Source organism: Penicillium citrinum (genome assembly GCF_028827155.1).
Source record: "Penicillium citrinum strain IBT 23319 chromosome Unknown utg000007l:1.0-2040159.0:1.0-2041076.0, whole genome shotgun sequence".
Classification (NCBI taxonomy): domain Eukaryota; kingdom Fungi; phylum Ascomycota; class Eurotiomycetes; order Eurotiales; family Aspergillaceae; genus Penicillium; species Penicillium citrinum.
Window position 1 is genome coordinate 1,232,844 of NW_026622692.1, and position 17,887 is coordinate 1,250,730.

At 47.5% G+C, this 17,887-nt stretch overlaps 5 protein-coding genes across 5 annotated transcripts; 4 read left to right on the top strand and 1 right to left on the bottom strand.

Annotated features, from left to right (window-relative positions):
• Nucleotides 1-222: 222 nt before the first annotated feature.
• On the top strand, nt 223-3,694 carry N7469_008129 (nucleoporin Nup84/Nup107 family protein; the record flags this gene model as incomplete). Its single annotated transcript, XM_056647047.1, has 5 exons — nt 223-368; nt 436-703; nt 756-3,087; nt 3,142-3,272; nt 3,345-3,694. Exons 1-5 carry the CDS (start codon nt 306-308, stop codon nt 3,692-3,694), a joined length of 3,144 nt encoding a protein of 1,047 aa, XP_056498598.1. The 5' UTR covers nt 223-305.
• A 484-nt stretch (nt 3,695-4,178) lies between these two features.
• N7469_008130 (putative urea hydro-lyase/cyanamide hydratase) lies at nt 4,179-5,096 on the bottom strand (the record flags this gene model as incomplete). Its single annotated transcript, XM_056647048.1, has 2 exons — nt 4,179-4,387; nt 4,550-5,096. The coding sequence occupies 2 exons, from the start codon at nt 5,094-5,096 to the stop codon at nt 4,179-4,181; spliced, it is 756 nt and encodes a 251-aa protein (XP_056498599.1).
• A 2,387-nt stretch (nt 5,097-7,483) lies between these two features.
• pmcA (putative P-type calcium ATPase) lies at nt 7,484-11,779 on the top strand (the record flags this gene model as incomplete). Its single annotated transcript, XM_056647049.1, has 1 exon — nt 7,484-11,779. One exon carries the CDS (start codon nt 7,484-7,486, stop codon nt 11,777-11,779), a length of 4,296 nt encoding a protein of 1,431 aa, XP_056498600.1.
• A 701-nt stretch (nt 11,780-12,480) lies between these two features.
• On the top strand, nt 12,481-13,948 carry N7469_008132 (uncharacterized protein; the record flags this gene model as incomplete). The annotated part of the gene is made up of 2 exons (XM_056647050.1): nt 12,481-12,669; nt 12,743-13,948. The coding sequence occupies 2 exons, from the start codon at nt 12,481-12,483 to the stop codon at nt 13,946-13,948; spliced, it is 1,395 nt and encodes a 464-aa protein (XP_056498601.1).
• Nucleotides 13,949-15,916: 1,968 nt separating this feature from the next.
• On the top strand, nt 15,917-17,644 carry N7469_008133 (purine-cytosine permease family protein; the record flags this gene model as incomplete). The annotated part of the gene is made up of 4 exons (XM_056647051.1): nt 15,917-16,330; nt 16,391-16,614; nt 16,671-17,433; nt 17,504-17,644. The coding sequence occupies 4 exons, from the start codon at nt 15,917-15,919 to the stop codon at nt 17,642-17,644; spliced, it is 1,542 nt and encodes a 513-aa protein (XP_056498602.1).
• Nucleotides 17,645-17,887: the final 243 nt, after the last annotated feature.

Here is a 17,887-nt window from a genome sequence, read left to right on the forward strand (position 1 = left end):
GTGAGAGAGAACGAGACTAGTTGAGGGACTGCGAGATCACTCTAAGACAATCTTGAGCACGCTGAGAGACCTCATGGGCCTGAACGAAAATTGAGCTTTCGTTCCGAGACTCTAATGAAAGCCTATATGACATTTGAGGAAAAGAAAAGAAAAAATCGAGCGGTGGATTTGTTTAAATACCGCGCGGTCCCGTGCCGACTGGAACTAACCACTTTGGGCCGAAGCAACCAACGCGCGCCCAAAACCAAAAGAGACAAACATTATTTCTCTCTTGCATCAACTCTCTCCACTGGCCTTTGTTCGCCATGGCGCCGCTAACTAGGTCCGCGAGAACAGCGGCTTCAAATGGGCCAACTCTGCGATCGCAGGTTTGTGTTTTCTTCTATTCCTTGATTTGATGGATTGATCCTCGACTAACCAGGATTGCTCCCTCAGGCCGCTCAAGTATTACCCAAGGAGCCAGAAATCATCAGCATTGACGAGGGTGAGGAGGATGAGCCCATGGAAGATGAAGAGGTCTATGAGGATGAGGAAGAATTAGAAGAAGAGGAGGGGATTGAAAATGGAGAGAGCTTCGACGAAGATGAGGAAATGGATGAGACGGATCGCTTCTACGGCGATGGAGCGACGGATAATGGATCCGCATTTCCTGTGTTAGAGCCCAGTCTCAAGTCTGTGATGGGTGTTTCCAGCAAACTTAATGGCTCGTAAACCTTCCATTAATCGATCATCTCCATGACTGACTGATTATTTAGGTTCTCCTCAGCTGTTTACGGCCGCCGGAGCCCAGGAAGCATTCGACCCCCTTCGTCGCACCGCCGACCGCGTCACAAAGCAGATCGAGGCATTCGCTAAAGAGCTTGATCAATTCAAGCAGAAGAACTCTACAGATGAATTCCAGAACATCCAAGCCGCATACGACCTGGTAGACAGATACCAGAAGCTTACGAAAAATGCCATCCAAGAGACTGAAAAGCAACAAAAGCTCAAACGAGCGAAGAATTTTCGTTCCAGTGGGACAGACGATCCCAAGGCGGATGAAGAATTGCGCCGGTTGCAGCTTGAACTCGACACTTGGCGCCTACTTCTAAATTTGATCAGTATCGACGACCCGGCGAGTCGCGCCAGCTACAAAGAAGGACGCGAAACAGCTTTCCAGAATCTCCACCGCTACTCGTCTGATCGTGAAATTTGGGAACAATTCCTCAACGCCGATCAGTATGCCCTTGAATGCGTTGTGGCTATGAGATGGCTTGAGGAGACCTCCAAAACGGGGGACACTGAGCTCGAATTTTTAATCACCGACATGGAGGCACAAGCAGATCGAGGTCAGGGATTATGGGCCCACGGGTGGCTGTTTACGAAAGAAGCAATCAAAGGACACAAGCGATTGCGCGCTTGGCCCCAACCATTGGAGCCCAATGATACGGCACACGCGATGCTGAAGACCGATGATCAAAAGCCCCTGGTTACACAGCTCGACCCTGACGCTCTTCTTCGACAAAAGCACAGCCTGCAGGCCCAGGACGAGTTCTATGAGCGGGCTACATGGATGACCTGCTGGAAAATGCTTCGACAGGGCGAGGATTGGACCAAGATTCGTGAATGGGCGCAGAGCCGCCTTGAAAACTGGAGAGCAGTTAGTTTGTGCGGATCTAGTGTTGATGCAAAGGCACCCAAAACTCGGACTCCTGTCGATGATGGGATGACTCGTCTCATGAACAGTCGTGCGCAGGATTCATGGCGCGCAGCCTGTTCTGCCTTGGCTAAAAACACAAACGCAGGTGCTTTTGAGCGTGCTGTTTATGGCTTGCTTTGTGGTGAGAGTGACTCCGCCGTCAAAGTATGCAGTAGCTGGGATGATTACCTCTACGTGTATTTCAATCGCGTCGTTCTCTCGCGCTATCGGGGATTCTGCAAACAATTCCAGCACAAGCTGAGCCATTCTCCCAATGCTGTGGTTGCTTTTAAACCTGACCCAGCTGGGCATGCTGAGCTCCAAAAGTACTTCCAGTATCTGCGAGGCAACGAGCGGGTTGGTAGTGAGGCACGTAACCCATTCCGCAATCTTCAAGCGGCAATCCTTAGCAAGGGCTATGATTCGTTCTTTTCTACCCTGGCCCAGGCAGTCTCCCAAGTCGGTATCAATTTACACGGTCAATCTTCTATCATTCCAGACATCCCACGCTCACAAGTTGAGGATGCGTATCTCATTGCCGCTGAGGATGAAGAGGCAGTCAAGATTGCGACTCACGTTTACCTCGTGGCCCGCTCCATCGGATATACACGCCCAGATACTGTTGAGACGGCATCTGTTGTCGTGGCCGGATTCATTGCCAACCTGGAAGCCAGATGTCTTTTTGACCTCATCCCATTATATGCGTCTCTACTGCCAACCGATATGTGCCACAGTGTCTTCTCGAAGATTTTGATCGATATTGTGAACCCCAAGGAGAGGAAGGACCAGGTCCGCCTTACTCAGAAGTATGGAATTGACATCAATGCCGTGTTGGACGTTCAGTGGTCATCTTTAAGCACCGGTGTCTCTTCGATTGAACAATCGCCTGGCCTCACTGGCTATTCTAGGGTATTAAGCCGGCCAGATGGTTCGCGATTGCTCGTTCCACCTAAGAAGGACTTGATTGGAACAACCATATCGGACGAAGACGAGAACATGATCCGTAGCCTCGAGTGGCTCCGCTACGTGGGCGGCCAATGGGCCAGAATTTGCCGACTTGGAGGATGGCTCTACCGTAAATTCTTCGTCGCTGGCAAATTAGCTGCTGCTCGAGAACTCAGTCATCGCATGCCTTTGCCCGAAATTTCCCACGAGACATTTGGATTTGATATTCTTGAATTCCCTGCTCTGGATGTTGATCAATTCATCGCGGAGAAGAGTGCGCCAACTAGCCCTTCTAAGTCCAAGAAGAGCGCCCATCGCCGCAGTTTGTCTGGCAGCAATGGCCTGGCTGTCAACAACCCCGCCAATGCCAACCAACAGTGCGCTCTCATGTTGAACTTTGAGAGCCTTGCTCTTGGATTTGACAGCTTGGAAAATTTTGCAATCCTCTACGATCAGATATCTAAGTATGTATTTACCTCACTATGTTTTGTTTGATGACCCGAGCTGACTTGAATCAGAACCAAACGACGACGAGATTCGGGTACGGTCAAGGATCTCTTCACCGAATTAGCCGATCATCTTGGTTTCATGGAGCAAAGTGTCGGTCAAATGGTAGAAGTACCCAACTGGCCTGGTAAAGCCGAGAACTGTGAGTGTCTCCTACATATTGCCATACAAACAAGAAAATGAGCCAGGGAAAAAACTAACCAGTATTGTACAGCCGAGGAGGAACTGGATTACGCGCATATTCGTCGCACGTATCTCCCCGAATTGATTCTCGACTATCACAACGCTTTGTACTACGCCAGCAACACCCTTGAGCAGCCAGAACTGCTTACGCAGTGCATGGTGGTGGCTACTTTAGTGGCGAAGAACCCGCACTTGACGAACAGCTTCACCGAGGCGCAGCGCATGGCTGAATTAGTGGATGCATTGGCCTTAGCAGGTAAAGCCATGGTCATTACAGATCCGAAAAATGATGCCGTCCAAGAAAGTGGCCAAACTCTCGGAGTGTGGAGAGTCAGTGTTCCGGAGGGTGACGACGCTGCTATGTTGCAGCAGACGAGGTGATTCTGAGTGAGGAGGCTATGTAATGCGATCAACTTGAATTGTGTATGTAAATTAGCATGCGGAGGATAAAGGATAACAATACAAACTACATGGATTATCGGATATGAGGGCGAAGATTTGCTTGTTCAAAATAACAAACCATGGCAGTGAGATGGATCTACAATGCACAATCACCTTGCACCGGTACCCTTGGGCCGTTTCTCGTTTTCAAGCAATGTCAATCAATTATCAATTCTGCAGCCCTGCAACTGGAGTTCTCAATTATTAGCTCGTTCCTTGTTTCACACTAACATCGAATATCGATGATCACAACATTGAACACAATCACAATATGTCACAGGGCATTCTGCGATTCGATTCCATTTTCTCATTTCTCACCACAATATCAGAGAATGACAAACTCGCCCGCCTTTGAATCCGTAGAGTGAATCGAAAGCAAAATAAAGCTCCAATCTCATGAAACAGCGTCATCATGGAGAGAGCCTTACTCATACGGATCCATGAGCTTATTTCCCAGAACCTTCGCCGGAAAGTCCTCCTCGCCCAATGTCGTCGTATGAGACCAGGGTTTCAAGCCATTTTCGCGATGAATCGTAGCAGCAAAGCATTGACTCCACTTATGGCGTGGGAAATGCGCACACACTTCTTTGATGGTGGCTGGGTGGACGAGATCGGCGTATGACCCAGTATTATCTGTGCGTTATACATATTATGCAACTTAGCCTTCACCCAACGAAGAGGAAAAGAGAAAGCAAAAATTAGTTCAAAGCACATTTATTCCATCCAACTCCGTCCAATTCCGTTCTGTACGGAGTACTGTAGATCAAATTCAACGCCGATCGCTCCAAAACGTACCGAAGATCGTCGCAAGCTGCAACAACTGTCCCACTGCGGTGATTTTACCAACAGAGCACAAATCCTGATGACGGATGATAGCTTCTGCCACACTCTCCGCTTGTTCTCGCGTCGAGACAGAATCAGAATCAGACTGTGTCTCTGAACTGCCCTGCAGGATGTCGAGGGCTAAGAACCCGCCATAAAACTCGAAGCTTAGGTGGGTCCGCGAGAGATTCTCGTCTGTGGTCCCGATGTCATGGAGGACACAGGCAAGGAAATAGGTCTCATCGGTGAAGTCCCAGTCGGAGGAGCGGAAGCGGTATTTTTTGATGGCTAGACCGAAGTGATAGACGCGGAGGGAGTGGTTGTATGTTGGTTCTGGAAGGTGGGTGCGAGCATAGATGTTGATGCGTTGGGCGAGAGGAGTGGATGGGATGGGTGTTTCGGTGATGGAGATGAAGGTGGGTGTAGTGTTTGGTTTGGGATAGGATGGGGTTGAGGTGAGTAGTGTAGAGGCCGAAGCTGGGACGGCTGTGAAGCCGTATTCCTTGATGGGGTCAGTCATTCTAGAGGATTGTATTGTTAGCGTAGAGTGGAATTGGATGTATCCAGGCGGATGGTTGCGGGGTGAAGAGTCAATCTAGCTGGATACCTGATTATCTATAGGTATACTACTACATTGTATTAATTGAGGACTCCCAATTCTTTCTAAGATTTTTCTAATATATTTTTGACTCTCACGGCAATGCAATATTCATATCTCTCTATAACCACCTAGTTATATAGAGAATGCACTGTGTGAAAACACACAATGGGTGTATTCACACAAGTTGTGCAAGACGTGACAGCTGGGAAATGTCCCATCAAAATATACTGCTATATTTAAGTAGTAACAACCTATGTCATATGTGATATCCATACCCCTATTGGTGGAAGTACGGGGGAACTGCTCTCTTATATATTATTTAAAAAGATAGGGCAGCGATTTCGGATTATATACTACATATTATAGTTATAGTCATAATGATAGTATAAGCTGCATCAATAAAAAACTTTGGCTCTCTGGGTGGTAGTGTAGTGGCAACCTTGGGATACTCCCAAAGATTATCCGAGAGCATAGATACTACTTATTAGTAGTTCGAGATACTGTGATATTCAGCATCTGGGGATGTTCTTGGAAATGAAGTCCTATGCTATGGAGTGGTACTATGTCCGGAGTACATACAAAGTAGATGATACCAAGAGAGGATATTCCGTCTGAAAAAGGCCTCTATACCCGACTCATCCTAGTATGTCACGACTAAGAACTAGGAGAAATTTCAAGAAATTTATATACTAGCTCCTCATATCTGAGAATATGGAGTTAGATCACATCATAGGGTATACTACGTGTATAATAGTTCCTGTATAGTTACAGTATAGAATTCATTACGTAGTCATGGACGAAGTACGATTACTGTAGCAGCTATATACTGTACTGTACATATGTAGACAGTTAACACGCCAAGTTGAACTGCCAACCAAACTAAAGCATCGGCCCGGTAGTATCTGCAGACCAGGAGCTAGCTAGTGTCTTTCATGATTTGTAGTTGGTTAGATGATATTCTTTATGCTAGTTTTCTCCGAGGGGCGACAGCATAGCCACATTCCTGTGATTGGAGGTGACACACTGGAAACCAAATTGGGTGCAAGCAAACGCTTCTGCGATTGTGATAGGAGGCTCTTCAAAGCCCGATCTACCAAATCAAGTTCCACTTTGTATCGTGTTATGGTTGTGGTGTTATACTGTGTGAATGATCGACGTAGTATGTACATGCTGTAGTTGATAGTTTGAGGGAAAGTCAAACATGTCATCGACTTCTTCTCCCGGTTTCCCTCTTGGCTTTCTGCTTTCTTCCCAACCCCCCCAGCTCACTCCCCCTTGACTCCTCGTTTCTTCATTCTTTGAATGATCTTCTCCTCAAAAAAGGCTTAATTTAAACTTTTGACAGGGAAGTGCATTTCTTGGCATTCAAAATTGAAGCCCAAGCAGCTTTGCTGGTGCCCTACATCTTCCAGTATCTCACCAGTACATACAGTACTACATACACGACAATACAATACTCCACTCTAGCAACCCATCACTACGGAGTACAGCTACACTTTACCACCAGCGAATGTTCGATGTCATGAGCCACCGCACATATAGGATTGGAGACGTCATCTCCACTTAACGGTCCCCAGCGGCGCCAAATTATTGTGTCTGTTATTGCTCGGCCCCTATTCGCCTCCCTTTTGCTTTCCCGGAGTCCCGGCGCGGCTTGGCAGGCGAGGCAGTGCAAAAAACACTCGAGGAATTTGAGGCCGCGAACAGTTGGGCTTTGTTGTCCGACTTGCCACATCACTCTGGTGGAGGGGTGTGTGTGTATGTATGTCTGTGTCTGCTACTTCTCCATCGAACCCTTTTTTTTGGCTCTTAATTTTTCACTCTAAATAACAAGCGGTGTTTAGTCTGTTTTCGCTCGAGGCCGCGTCGGGAGGTGACAAGTCGAACGCAACACTGCAATATCCACTGGGGCTGTGCAGGGTGGAACTCTACCCCAAAACGGGTTGCATAGGAGAAGGGAAAAACAAATCGAGACTCAAGTGGATCTGCAGATGCAAAGGGGTCTGGTCTGCTCAATTGCTGCCAATCTTGCGATCTGTGTGGCGCTGCTTGCAGACGATTTCACTCTCCTTGAATCAACTTCTACTTCTCCTCATTTTCCCCCTGGTCAACTTGTCACAGTGTATGGGGACAGGTGTCGTGCACGAAAACACCTGCTTCGACAATTCCAATACGACTACTAGTACTTGCGAAAAGAACGACACGCTATCTCCCTTCCCTTTCCTCCCCCATCAATGCGAACACCGTTGACTGTGGAAATACCGCTCGCGTGAAATCGCGTTCGGTTCGATATTTGATCCTTCAAAATGCCCGGCACTAGAGAGGACGATGACCATATTCAATCACCCACGACTCCATTGCGGAGAGAGCGAGCTCCGACTATTACCATTGATACCTCCGCGGTGAACTCGCCAAATTCCGATCAACCGCCTGTCCAGGTTCTTTCGGGGCCCGAACAATCTTCTACAGATAACCTTAATCTTAATAATAATAATTTCAGCGATAATGGAGAATCTCCCAGTGCCAGGTCGGCAGGTTACGATGGTGCTATATCTCCGTCAGATTACAGGACCATAGCATCTTCGGAAGGCCGAGATCGAGACGAAAACCGGCCCACATCACCTCACAACATATCATCCCCCAAGACCAAGCAACCCGAGTCACATTCCAATTTTTTGTCTGTTCCAGGGACCCGCTCACGAGGCAATTCCCTTGAATCAGAAGACACCAGCCAGACTTCCAGCATCTACGGAGGCGATACCTACGTTCCAAGCCAATCTCAGCATTCACATTCTCAGTCCGACTTGACGAAATATACCAATACCGATGACGAGGATGCACTCACACCGGACCCCGGTCGCGAAGCCGAGTTTGAAGTCGAAAATAACCGCTTTGCATTTTCCCCTGGACAGCTTAACAAGCTTCTTAACCCAAAGAGCTTTTCTGCGTTCCGAGCCTTGGGTGGACTGCGGGGCCTTGAGAAGGGCTTGAGGACTGATATCCACAGTGGCCTGAGTACGGATGAGACTGTTCTGGATGGAGCTGTCAGATTTGAAGATGTCGTTGGCTCAGGGTCCCTACCTAAAACAGCCTCACCAGTTGGACCGCCACCTACGTCGCCTCCGGATGTCAAGGCTTCTACCGATGCGAATGAGGAATTCGTAGATCGAAAGCGAGTCTTTGGCAATAACAAGCTTCCGGAGAGAAAGTTGAAAACTATATGGGAACTGGCCTGGATTGCTTTCAATGACAAGGTATTGATCCTGCTGACGATTGCTGCCATTGTCTCCCTTGCTGTTGGTATCCCCCAATCCCTCCATCCCGCTGATCCAGATGAGCCGGGTGTGGAATGGGTGGAAGGTCTCGCTATCTTGATCGCCATTATCATTGTCGTGACTGTTGGCGCCTCCAATGATTGGCAAAAAGAACGACAATTCGCAAAACTCAATAAGAAGAAAGAGAATCGTCTCATCAAACTGATGCGGTCTGGGAAAACCGTGGAGATTTCTATTCATGATATCCTGGTTGGCGATGTGATGTATATGGAGCCCGGAGATTTAGTCCCCGTCGATGGCATCTTAATCGATGGACACGGGGTGAAATGTGATGAATCTTCGGCTACTGGTGAATCCGATGTCCTTCGAAAGACTCCTGGCGAGGACGTTTATCGAGCTATCGAGCAGCACCAAGATCTCAAGAAAATGGATCCCTTCATTGTATCTGGTGCCAAGGTGTCAGAAGGTGTTGGCACATTTTTGGTCACTGCAACTGGAGTACACTCTACCCACGGCCGTACTATGATGTCTCTACAAGAAGAGGGCGAGACCACTCCCTTGCAAACGAAGCTCAATAAACTCGCTGAATATATTGCCAAATTGGGTCTCGCCTCTGGTCTACTTCTGTTTGTGGTACTCTTCATCAAGTTCCTTGTACGTCTGAAATCGATCGAAGGTGGCGCAGATGCCAAGGGCCAAGCTTTCCTGCAGATTTTCATCGTTGCTGTTACTATCATCGTCGTGGCCGTGCCTGAAGGTCTACCGCTGGCCGTTACACTTGCGCTAGCCTTTGCGACAACACGAATGATCAAAGACAATAACTTGGTGCGTTTCCTGAAGGCCTGTGAAACAATGGGTAATGCGACAACTATTTGCTCCGACAAGACGGGCACACTCACCGAAAATAAAATGAGTGCGGTTGCTGCCACATTGGGGACTTCATCACGCTTTGGAGACAAAGGACCTGCTGCTGCACAATCAGGCGATGTCTCTGCTTCGGAGTTTGTATCTACACTGTCACCTTCCATTAAAGATGTCTTGCTGAAATCCATTACTCTGAACTCTACCGCCTTCGAGGGAGAACAGGAGGGTGTGAAGACATTTATTGGCTCTAAGACTGAGACTGCCTTGCTGTCATTTGCACGCGAACACCTTGGAATGGGTCCGCCGAGTGAGGAGAGGGCAAGTGCCAAGATCACCCAGATGTATCCCTTCGATTCGGGCCGCAAGTGTATGGCGGTTGTGTACCAGCTTGAGAACGGAAAGTACCGCATGTTGGTCAAGGGTGCCGCGGAGATCTTGATGGCCAAGTCTACACAGATTGTGAGCGATCCTACTGCTGATCTCGAGCAAGTTCCGCTGTCAGACGAGAACCGTTCTAGTTTGGACAACATCATCGTCAATTACGCGTCTCGGTCATTGCGATGCATTGCTCTTGTTTACCGTGACTTCGATCAGTGGCCGCCTCGTGGAGCTTCTACCTCGGGTTCTCGTGATACGCCCAATTTCGAAGATATTTTCAAGGAAATGTCTATTCTCGGCATCTTCGGTATTCAAGATCCTGTCCGAACAGGAGTTGCGGAGGCTGTGCACACCTGTCAGCGTGCTGGTGTCTTTGTACGCATGGTCACTGGTGATAACATCATGACTGCCAAAGCTATAGCTGAAGAGTGCGGTATATTCACTGCTGGCGGAATCGCGATTGAGGGCCCTGAGTTCCGGAAGTTGAGTTCGCGACAAATGAATCAAATCATTCCTAGACTTCAAGTCATCGCTCGATCTAGTCCTGATGATAAGAAGATTCTTGTGAACCAGCTTAAGAAATTAGGAGAAACGGTTGCTGTGACTGGTGATGGTACAAATGATGCTCAAGCACTGAAGAATGCCGATGTCGGTTTTGCTATGGGTGTGACTGGTACTGAAGTAGCCAAGGAAGCGTCAGACATTATTCTTATGGATGACAACTTTGCATCAATTGTCAAGGCCATGGCTTGGGGTCGTACCGTCAGTGACGCCGTGAAGAAATTCCTTCAGTTCCAGATTACCGTCAACATCACCGCTGTGGTTCTCACATTTGTCTCCGCAGTTGCGAGTGACAGTGAAGATTCCGTGCTCAGCGCGGTTCAGTTGTTATGGGTCAACCTGATCATGGATACCTTCGCTGCTCTTGCATTGGCAACCGATCCTCCGTCGCCTTATGTTCTCGATCGCAGACCTGAATCCAAAGCAGCCCCTTTGATTACTCTGACAATGTGGAAGATGATCATCGGCCAAGCGATTTATCAATTGGTTGTGACATTCGTATTGAATTTTGCCGGTGACTCTATCTTCTCCTGGGACGGTGAAATTTTGCAGACTGTGGTTTTCAACACCTTCGTCTTCATGCAGATCTTCAACCAATACAACTCTCGCCGAATCGACAACAACCTCAATATACTTGAGGGCATCTTGCGCAACAAGTGGTTTGTCGGTATACAACTTATTATCATTGGTGGCCAAGTTTTGATCATCTTCGTGGGAGGACAAGCCTTCTCCGTGAAGCGACTCGATGAGGGCTCGCAGTGGGCTGTCAGTATCGTTCTTGGTGCCATTTCAGTGCCCATTGCAGTGATTATTCGTCTCATCCCCGATGGATTCATCCGCAACATCATTCCTCATTTCTGGCACCGCAACAAGCAAGATGGCCCCGAGCTGGTTGTATCTGATGAAGACCGCCGTTACGAGTGGAATCCAGCCTTGGAGGAAATTCGCGACCAATTGGCTTTCATCAAATCTGTTCGAGGTGGTCGCCTTCGCCATATTCGGCACAAGTTGCAACACCCCCAAGAATTCTTGCCTCGATCTCGCAGTGGCTCGCGATCCCGGGAATCCTCGGCCCCAGCAACTCCCAATGGCGAGAATGGCAGTCCTCCACCACCTCAATCTCCCAGCCCCGAACCACGTTCTCGTCGCAATACTCGGTCTCGCTCCAACTCAACATTCGGACCCGCCGCTGCAATGGCTGGTGTGGTTGCAGGCAGTATCGCTGGGTGGTCTCCCATTGACCGCGGTCACGATGAAGCCGATTCAATCACATTCCCTCCTGTTGGTGCCGGGACTGTGAAGGATCATCGAGGCATTGAAATTCACCCGGACACTGCCGCCGATGATCGTATTGTTGGGGAATATTCCCACGACCCTAAAAACCCACCCAGTCAAAACCCTGACTTGACTCCATTCTTTGAACATGCACCTCCGTCATCAGTCTCCGAGCGAGCTCCATCTAGTCGAGGCCGTCGATCTATGTCTCAACGATCTCGGTCGAGTCATAGCCAGTCACGGGCCTGATTCAAATATGCATCATCAACTCTGCACATAACAACTCGTTGGCATTTCACATTTCAAATTATTTCAAACGCGTAAATCAGAAAGCATTCCTACGAACGGCGTTTGTGTTTCCTCTTCTTTTTGTTTCTTATATCCCTCGGCCATGCTGCTTTCACTCTTCTTTATCCTTCTATTTCCAAATTTATTGGGAATGCTTCTTTTTTGTAATATCTCTTGTGTCTTTGCTCTTTGCGTCTTTTATTTTCCCGCGGCGTGCGGTCTTTTTCGGTGGGGAAAAAAAAGAAATTTATAGACCTGACAAGATTCTCTCTTTTTGCTTGTCATATTTGCATTATTCCAGGCCAAGTTAGTCTTGACAGTTTTAGTGTCGCTTTTGGATAATCCTGGCGTATTCAGGCAGACGATGTGTGATCGTCAATTACATATTTGAACAATATCATCTCTGCATATCAATCAACAGTTGCAATATTCATTACTAAATGAATCAGTTTAGTATAATAGATATAATAGCCTTAATTGAAGTCCAAATTGTAACCCTAACTGATAAAAAATCAGGCTGAACTCTCCCCCTAAAAATGCCCCCACAATTCCCCGTCGAGTCACGTTGTCAACTCTGCATACTTCTTGACTCAATCTGCTTTCTCAATCTCGCACTCTTTGCAATTCCACTACTCCTTTCAAAAGTTCAAATCAAATATAATATGGCTACTACCTCTGCTCTTCCAACACAAGTCGAGTTGCTCCAGAGATGGGGCGGCAAAGACATTGCCGACTTGCCTAAACCCGCTGCTGTAATAGACAGAGCAATTGTCCGTCGCCATTGCGAACGAATGAAGAATACCATACGGTCATTGGGAGTTGAATTCAGAGCTCATGTCAAAACACACAAGGTCAATCGCTTTTTTCTATATCATATCGTCCAGTATCATTCATACAATGAAGTCGAAAACTAACCCCGCTTAGACTCTGGAAATCGCCAAAATGCAACTGGATATAGAGGACCAATCTCCCAAATTCATTGCCTCGACACTCTTGGAGATAGAAACATTGGTACGACTGCTCGCCGGTCTGAAGCAGGCTGGTCGTAGCCCAAACATTCTCTATGGCATCCCACTAGTGCCGTCCCACATCACCCGGTTAGCGGAATTGGCCGCGGAAATCGGCGAGGGAAGTATCTCGGTTATGATCGACCACCCAGATCAAGTCCAATACTTGCAGGAATTCTCCGCTAAAACCAATTTCCCTGTCTGCGTCTTTGTCAAGGTGGATACAGGATATCACCGCGCGGGCCTGCCACCCATCTCCCTTAACAAGAATGGACTTTTGGAAAAGCTTGCCGAAGCAGAAGAAGCTGGTCATGCAAGGTTACTCGGTCTATACTCCCACTCGAGTCTCAGCTATGGCGCGAAAAATGCTGAAGAGGCGATGAACTATCTCATTGGTGAGATTCAGGGTTGCAAAGTCGCTTTGAATCGGTGGTTGCCTCTGCTTCCTAAAGATCGGGAATTAATTATTAGTGTTGGCGCCACACCCCAGGCTATTTCCTCGCATAATCTGGTGCAAGGATCATCGTCTTCGGAGGCGGAGGAGCTTCGTTCTCTACTGCGACAACCAGCTGCAGAGCGGAGTGAGGCACAAGTGAAAATCGAGCTGCATGCTGGTAACTACCCCGTTCTCGATATGCAGCAAGTATCGACACATGCACGCAATGGCGCGGGTGATCTTGAAGAGGAGATTGCGCTTTCAGTCATTGCGGAAGTTTGCAGTGTATATAATGACGGGGAACGCGAAAAACCCGAGGCACTTGTTGCTGCTGGAACATTGGCGTTAGGACGTGAGCCATGCGCAAGCTATCCTGGATGGGGAGTTCTCTCGAACTGGAGGCAAACTGGCGATGCAAAGTCCGGTGCTTCACGGTTGATGGTTGAGCGGATCAGTCAGGAGCACTCAATCATCACCTGGAACAAGGTGGCTCAAACTAGTATTCCGTTGCGCGTTGGTCAGGCCGTCAAGATTTACCCTAACCACTCTTGTGTGACGGGTGCATTTTATGGTTTCTACTTTGTTATCGACTCCTCTACCAACGATCCTTGCAGAGTGGTTGATATCTGGGTTCGGGGTCGTGGTGGTGAGGTGACGGATCCTCTGACCATGACGAGATTCCAGTGATTCATCGGGAATTCAAATATTCAAAATAGATCTTCTGCAATTTACTGTTCCATGAGAGACGGGGTTCGATTTCGCTTTTTGTTCATGCAGCTCGTATTCGCTCAGTAGCTCGTTCATCTCAATCTCAGTGAGTATCTCCCTTCTGTAGTTCTCGTATAAAAGCCTTGAAGGATAAGATAGAATAAACAGAACTATGTTTGATAATACTAGAATTATTAGTACTTAGTATACCCTTGAGGTAGGATGAGCCTCTAGGATACTGTAGTTCTAGTACTTGTAAAGTATGTATGAGATTGATACAAAGTCTCCATTCGCAAATTCTTGTTGGATTTGTAGATCAATAACTCCCCATATCATATCAACCAAACACCTACACCATTTCCATCACAATGATAGCATAAAGGAGCAAACTGATAGACTCAGAAATACAAAATGATGAACAGTTGATCATCCGGTCGATCATTCAACTCGGCATCGGTACAACGCGTGTCACGGAGCATGCAGAAATGCAGAACCTGCTTCATCTGATATTATGCGCATAACAGATGAACATGTGGGGCGGGAAAGGAGGTCAAAAAAGCTTGGCCTGATTTTCTTTTGAAGAAGCTTGCTTATACTACGTAATTCATGATCATCTGAGATTCTCGTGGATGGAGATGTGGTTGTACAGTACAGTACTCTCCCTTTCTTTACAGGTTATTAACGAACAGGATTTGTAAGAAGTCACGCAAGATATCTGCAGAATCTTGGGAGAAAGTAGTAGGAAATTTGGATTTGACTGAATCTATATTAAGGTATTCGAGGTCAAAGCTAAACCATGATAATACCAGCGTGACCAAGTCTCGGGGACTACTGTAAGAAGCTGGACGTAGTATGATCTTTCTGACCAATGACCGGAGCTTTAATCTTCTGTACCAAAGAGAAGTAAAGCTCATCAATTACTACAGTACAGTACAATTTACCCCTTCATACGTATCTTTGCTCTCGCGAATCGGACGAATTAACAGCAGCAGAAAGGAGCAGAGAGCGAGCGAAGAACCCAACATTTCTCAACCATCTCGTTGGCTGGAGGAAAAAAAGAAGCTAAAACCAGCAGACCCGCTTGTTCAGTATGTACAGATCCTGTCTCCCCACACTTGATGACCATATAGAAGCGCAGAAGAGCTGTTCTCCTTGCTTAGCCCACATTCCAATGAGAGCATTTCGGAGCTTTAGAGTATGCTGACCCACCCATTACGGGTCACAACGCGATGATCAAGCAAAGAAAAGCTGGTGAAATTTGAAACGCCTTTTTCTCCGTGGCCAGCGTCATGGGAGGGATCTATCCCTCGCTACATGGTATCATGAGGTGGGTTTCGGGAACTGATGCAATGCCATGATGAACTGCCGACGGGATTTACAATATCCACATCGCACAGACATATCGGCTACGATCTCAGTAGCTTGTTCGATCCACTTGATGGGACTAGGAGGAGGTTCCTGGCTATTGTTTTGGTAGAGAAGGGGAGGATATAGGCGTGTTTATTGGTCCGCGCCGCGGATGAGCTGCCTAGAGGAACCTGCAGTCCTTGTTTGCTAGGAATGCTTATACTATGTATTCGTAAAGTGGATGTGTTACACCCAGCCTCGATACAGGGTGATGTCAAGTCCCACGCTGCAAAAGGGACGCGCACTGTATTTTTTGATCTGCCCTATATCTATCATGCCGGGCGTTGCCATTCCCAGCTCTCCTGGGCACGATTACTACTCACCATCCTCGCTATTTTTTCGGAACTCACTGAGCCGTGGGTAGTGTTTTTCTTGGAGGATCTAACTTCACGATAACGAGGTAGATTACCTCAATATCATATACACAATAGCCCTGCGAGACGCCGCCAGAGCTTCTTTATTAGCGGTTGACAATCCAACCGTTACTTGTCCCCAGCTCACCTTACATCAACAATCAAATCAACACAGGTTTGATCGAGAATGAAGTCTGACGATCTCGAAAAAGCTCATGGATCACCCTCTCTCAACAGCGTGGGAGAGTATGAGCTCTACAATGACTCCTCTAACGCTATAAATGCCGGAATCGATACGAAACCGCAACCGCGATACCAGAGATGGATTGACAGCCTCAAATGTGTCGAATCCCAAGGTATTGAGCGCGTACTTCCCGAGGAGCGCGAGAAAGTAACCGCATCAACGACATTGCACATGATGCTCATGTGGTTTAGTATGACACTAGCAACGAACAACATTATTGTCGGTTCAATGGGAACATTTGTTCTACGTCTCAGTTTCAAAGATGCGGCTTTGTGTGCTGTATTTGGAAATCTGGTGGGAGCTTCGACTGTTGGATATATGAGTACTTGGGGGCCAAGGAGTGGAAATAGAACATTGGTCAGTTGAGAAAACATGGGATAGGATTCTTTTCAATTACTGATGATATTGGTGCTGTAGATTGTTGCTCGATATTTCATGGGATACTACCCAAGCAAAGTCTGCTGCATGTTGAATATCTGCACAAATCTCGGATATAGCATGGTGAACTGTGTTGTTGGAGGCCAAATCCTATCTAAAGTGTCAGGTGGAAGCCTCTCAGTTTTGGTTGGCATCGTCGTGGTGGCATTTACAAGCTGGGTCATGGCCATGTTCGGAATGCGCATCTTCCAGGTCTACGAGAGGTATGTGATATACTATATTGTTTGAAATTGATAGTATTGTGGACTAACGAGTGTAGATTTGCATGGCTGCCTCAATTGATGGTTCTGTGTGTGATGCTGGGGTCTGCTGGTCCTCATTTCGATTTTAACACGCAGACGCAAGATTCACCGGCTGTCTTGAACGCTAAACGCATCTCGTTCTTTTCTCTATCTCTTTCTGTGGCCCTTGCTTGGGCTCCGCTGGCAGCGGATTACTATGTCTACTATCCGGATCACGTCAAACGCTGGAGAACCTTTGCCGTGACTATCCTTGGATGCGGACAGGCGATGATTATAACCCTTCTCATCGGCATAGGTCTCGGGACAATGATGGCCAGCCAGAAAGCTTACTCTCTGAAGTATGGAACCGCACCTGGGGGGTTACTGATGTCCGCGTATGATTCCCTTGGAGGATTTGGCAAGTTTTGCGCCGTTATAAATGTGCTCGCCCTGGTCGCCAATAACACCCCCGGTTCCTATTCCATGGGTATGAACTTTCAGATGCTTGGAGGGTTCTTCCAGAGAGTTCCCCGGGCTGTCTTTACCACACTCACTACAGTAGTTTATACCGCATGTGCGATGGGCGGACGCAATCAGCTATATGAGATCTTCCAGGGATTCTTGCCTCTGATCGGGTATTGGGTAATCATTTGGTTTGTGATAGTCGTGGAAGAAGATCTCCTCTTCCGCAGGAAAATTGGTTATGATTGGACTGGCTGGAATCAGCCAGAGAAGCTGCCCAGGGGCATTGCAGCCGCTATTAGCTTTTTGGTTGGATGGGCTGGCGCCATTCTCGGTATGGTAAGTGATATATTTCACTCCTTGAAGAACCGATAATGTCTTGATGAATAAATTCTAATCAACTGGATAGGACCAATCGTACTATAGCGGTGTTATAGCCCAGCTTACCAACGGGTCTGATTTGGGTATTTGGATGGGCGCGGCATTCACGGCGGTAGCATATCCACCATTGAGAATGTTGGAACGATCTTACTATGGCCCTCATCGTTAGATGATTTACGATAAAGTGTTCGCATGGATGGATGTGCTTTCGATGGCATATGAAACCGACAACCCCGGCCCGCGGCATATTGAAGATCCCCCGCGATTCCGGGCCGGTAGAGTTTGGAGTAAATACTTTACATCGCATGTTTTGGGGAGGATCCTTTTCGAAAACATACCATGACTTGTAAAAAAAAAGAGAGAGAGAGAGATCTGGGATAGTGGAAATGATGCACATGGTCCGAATACTAGT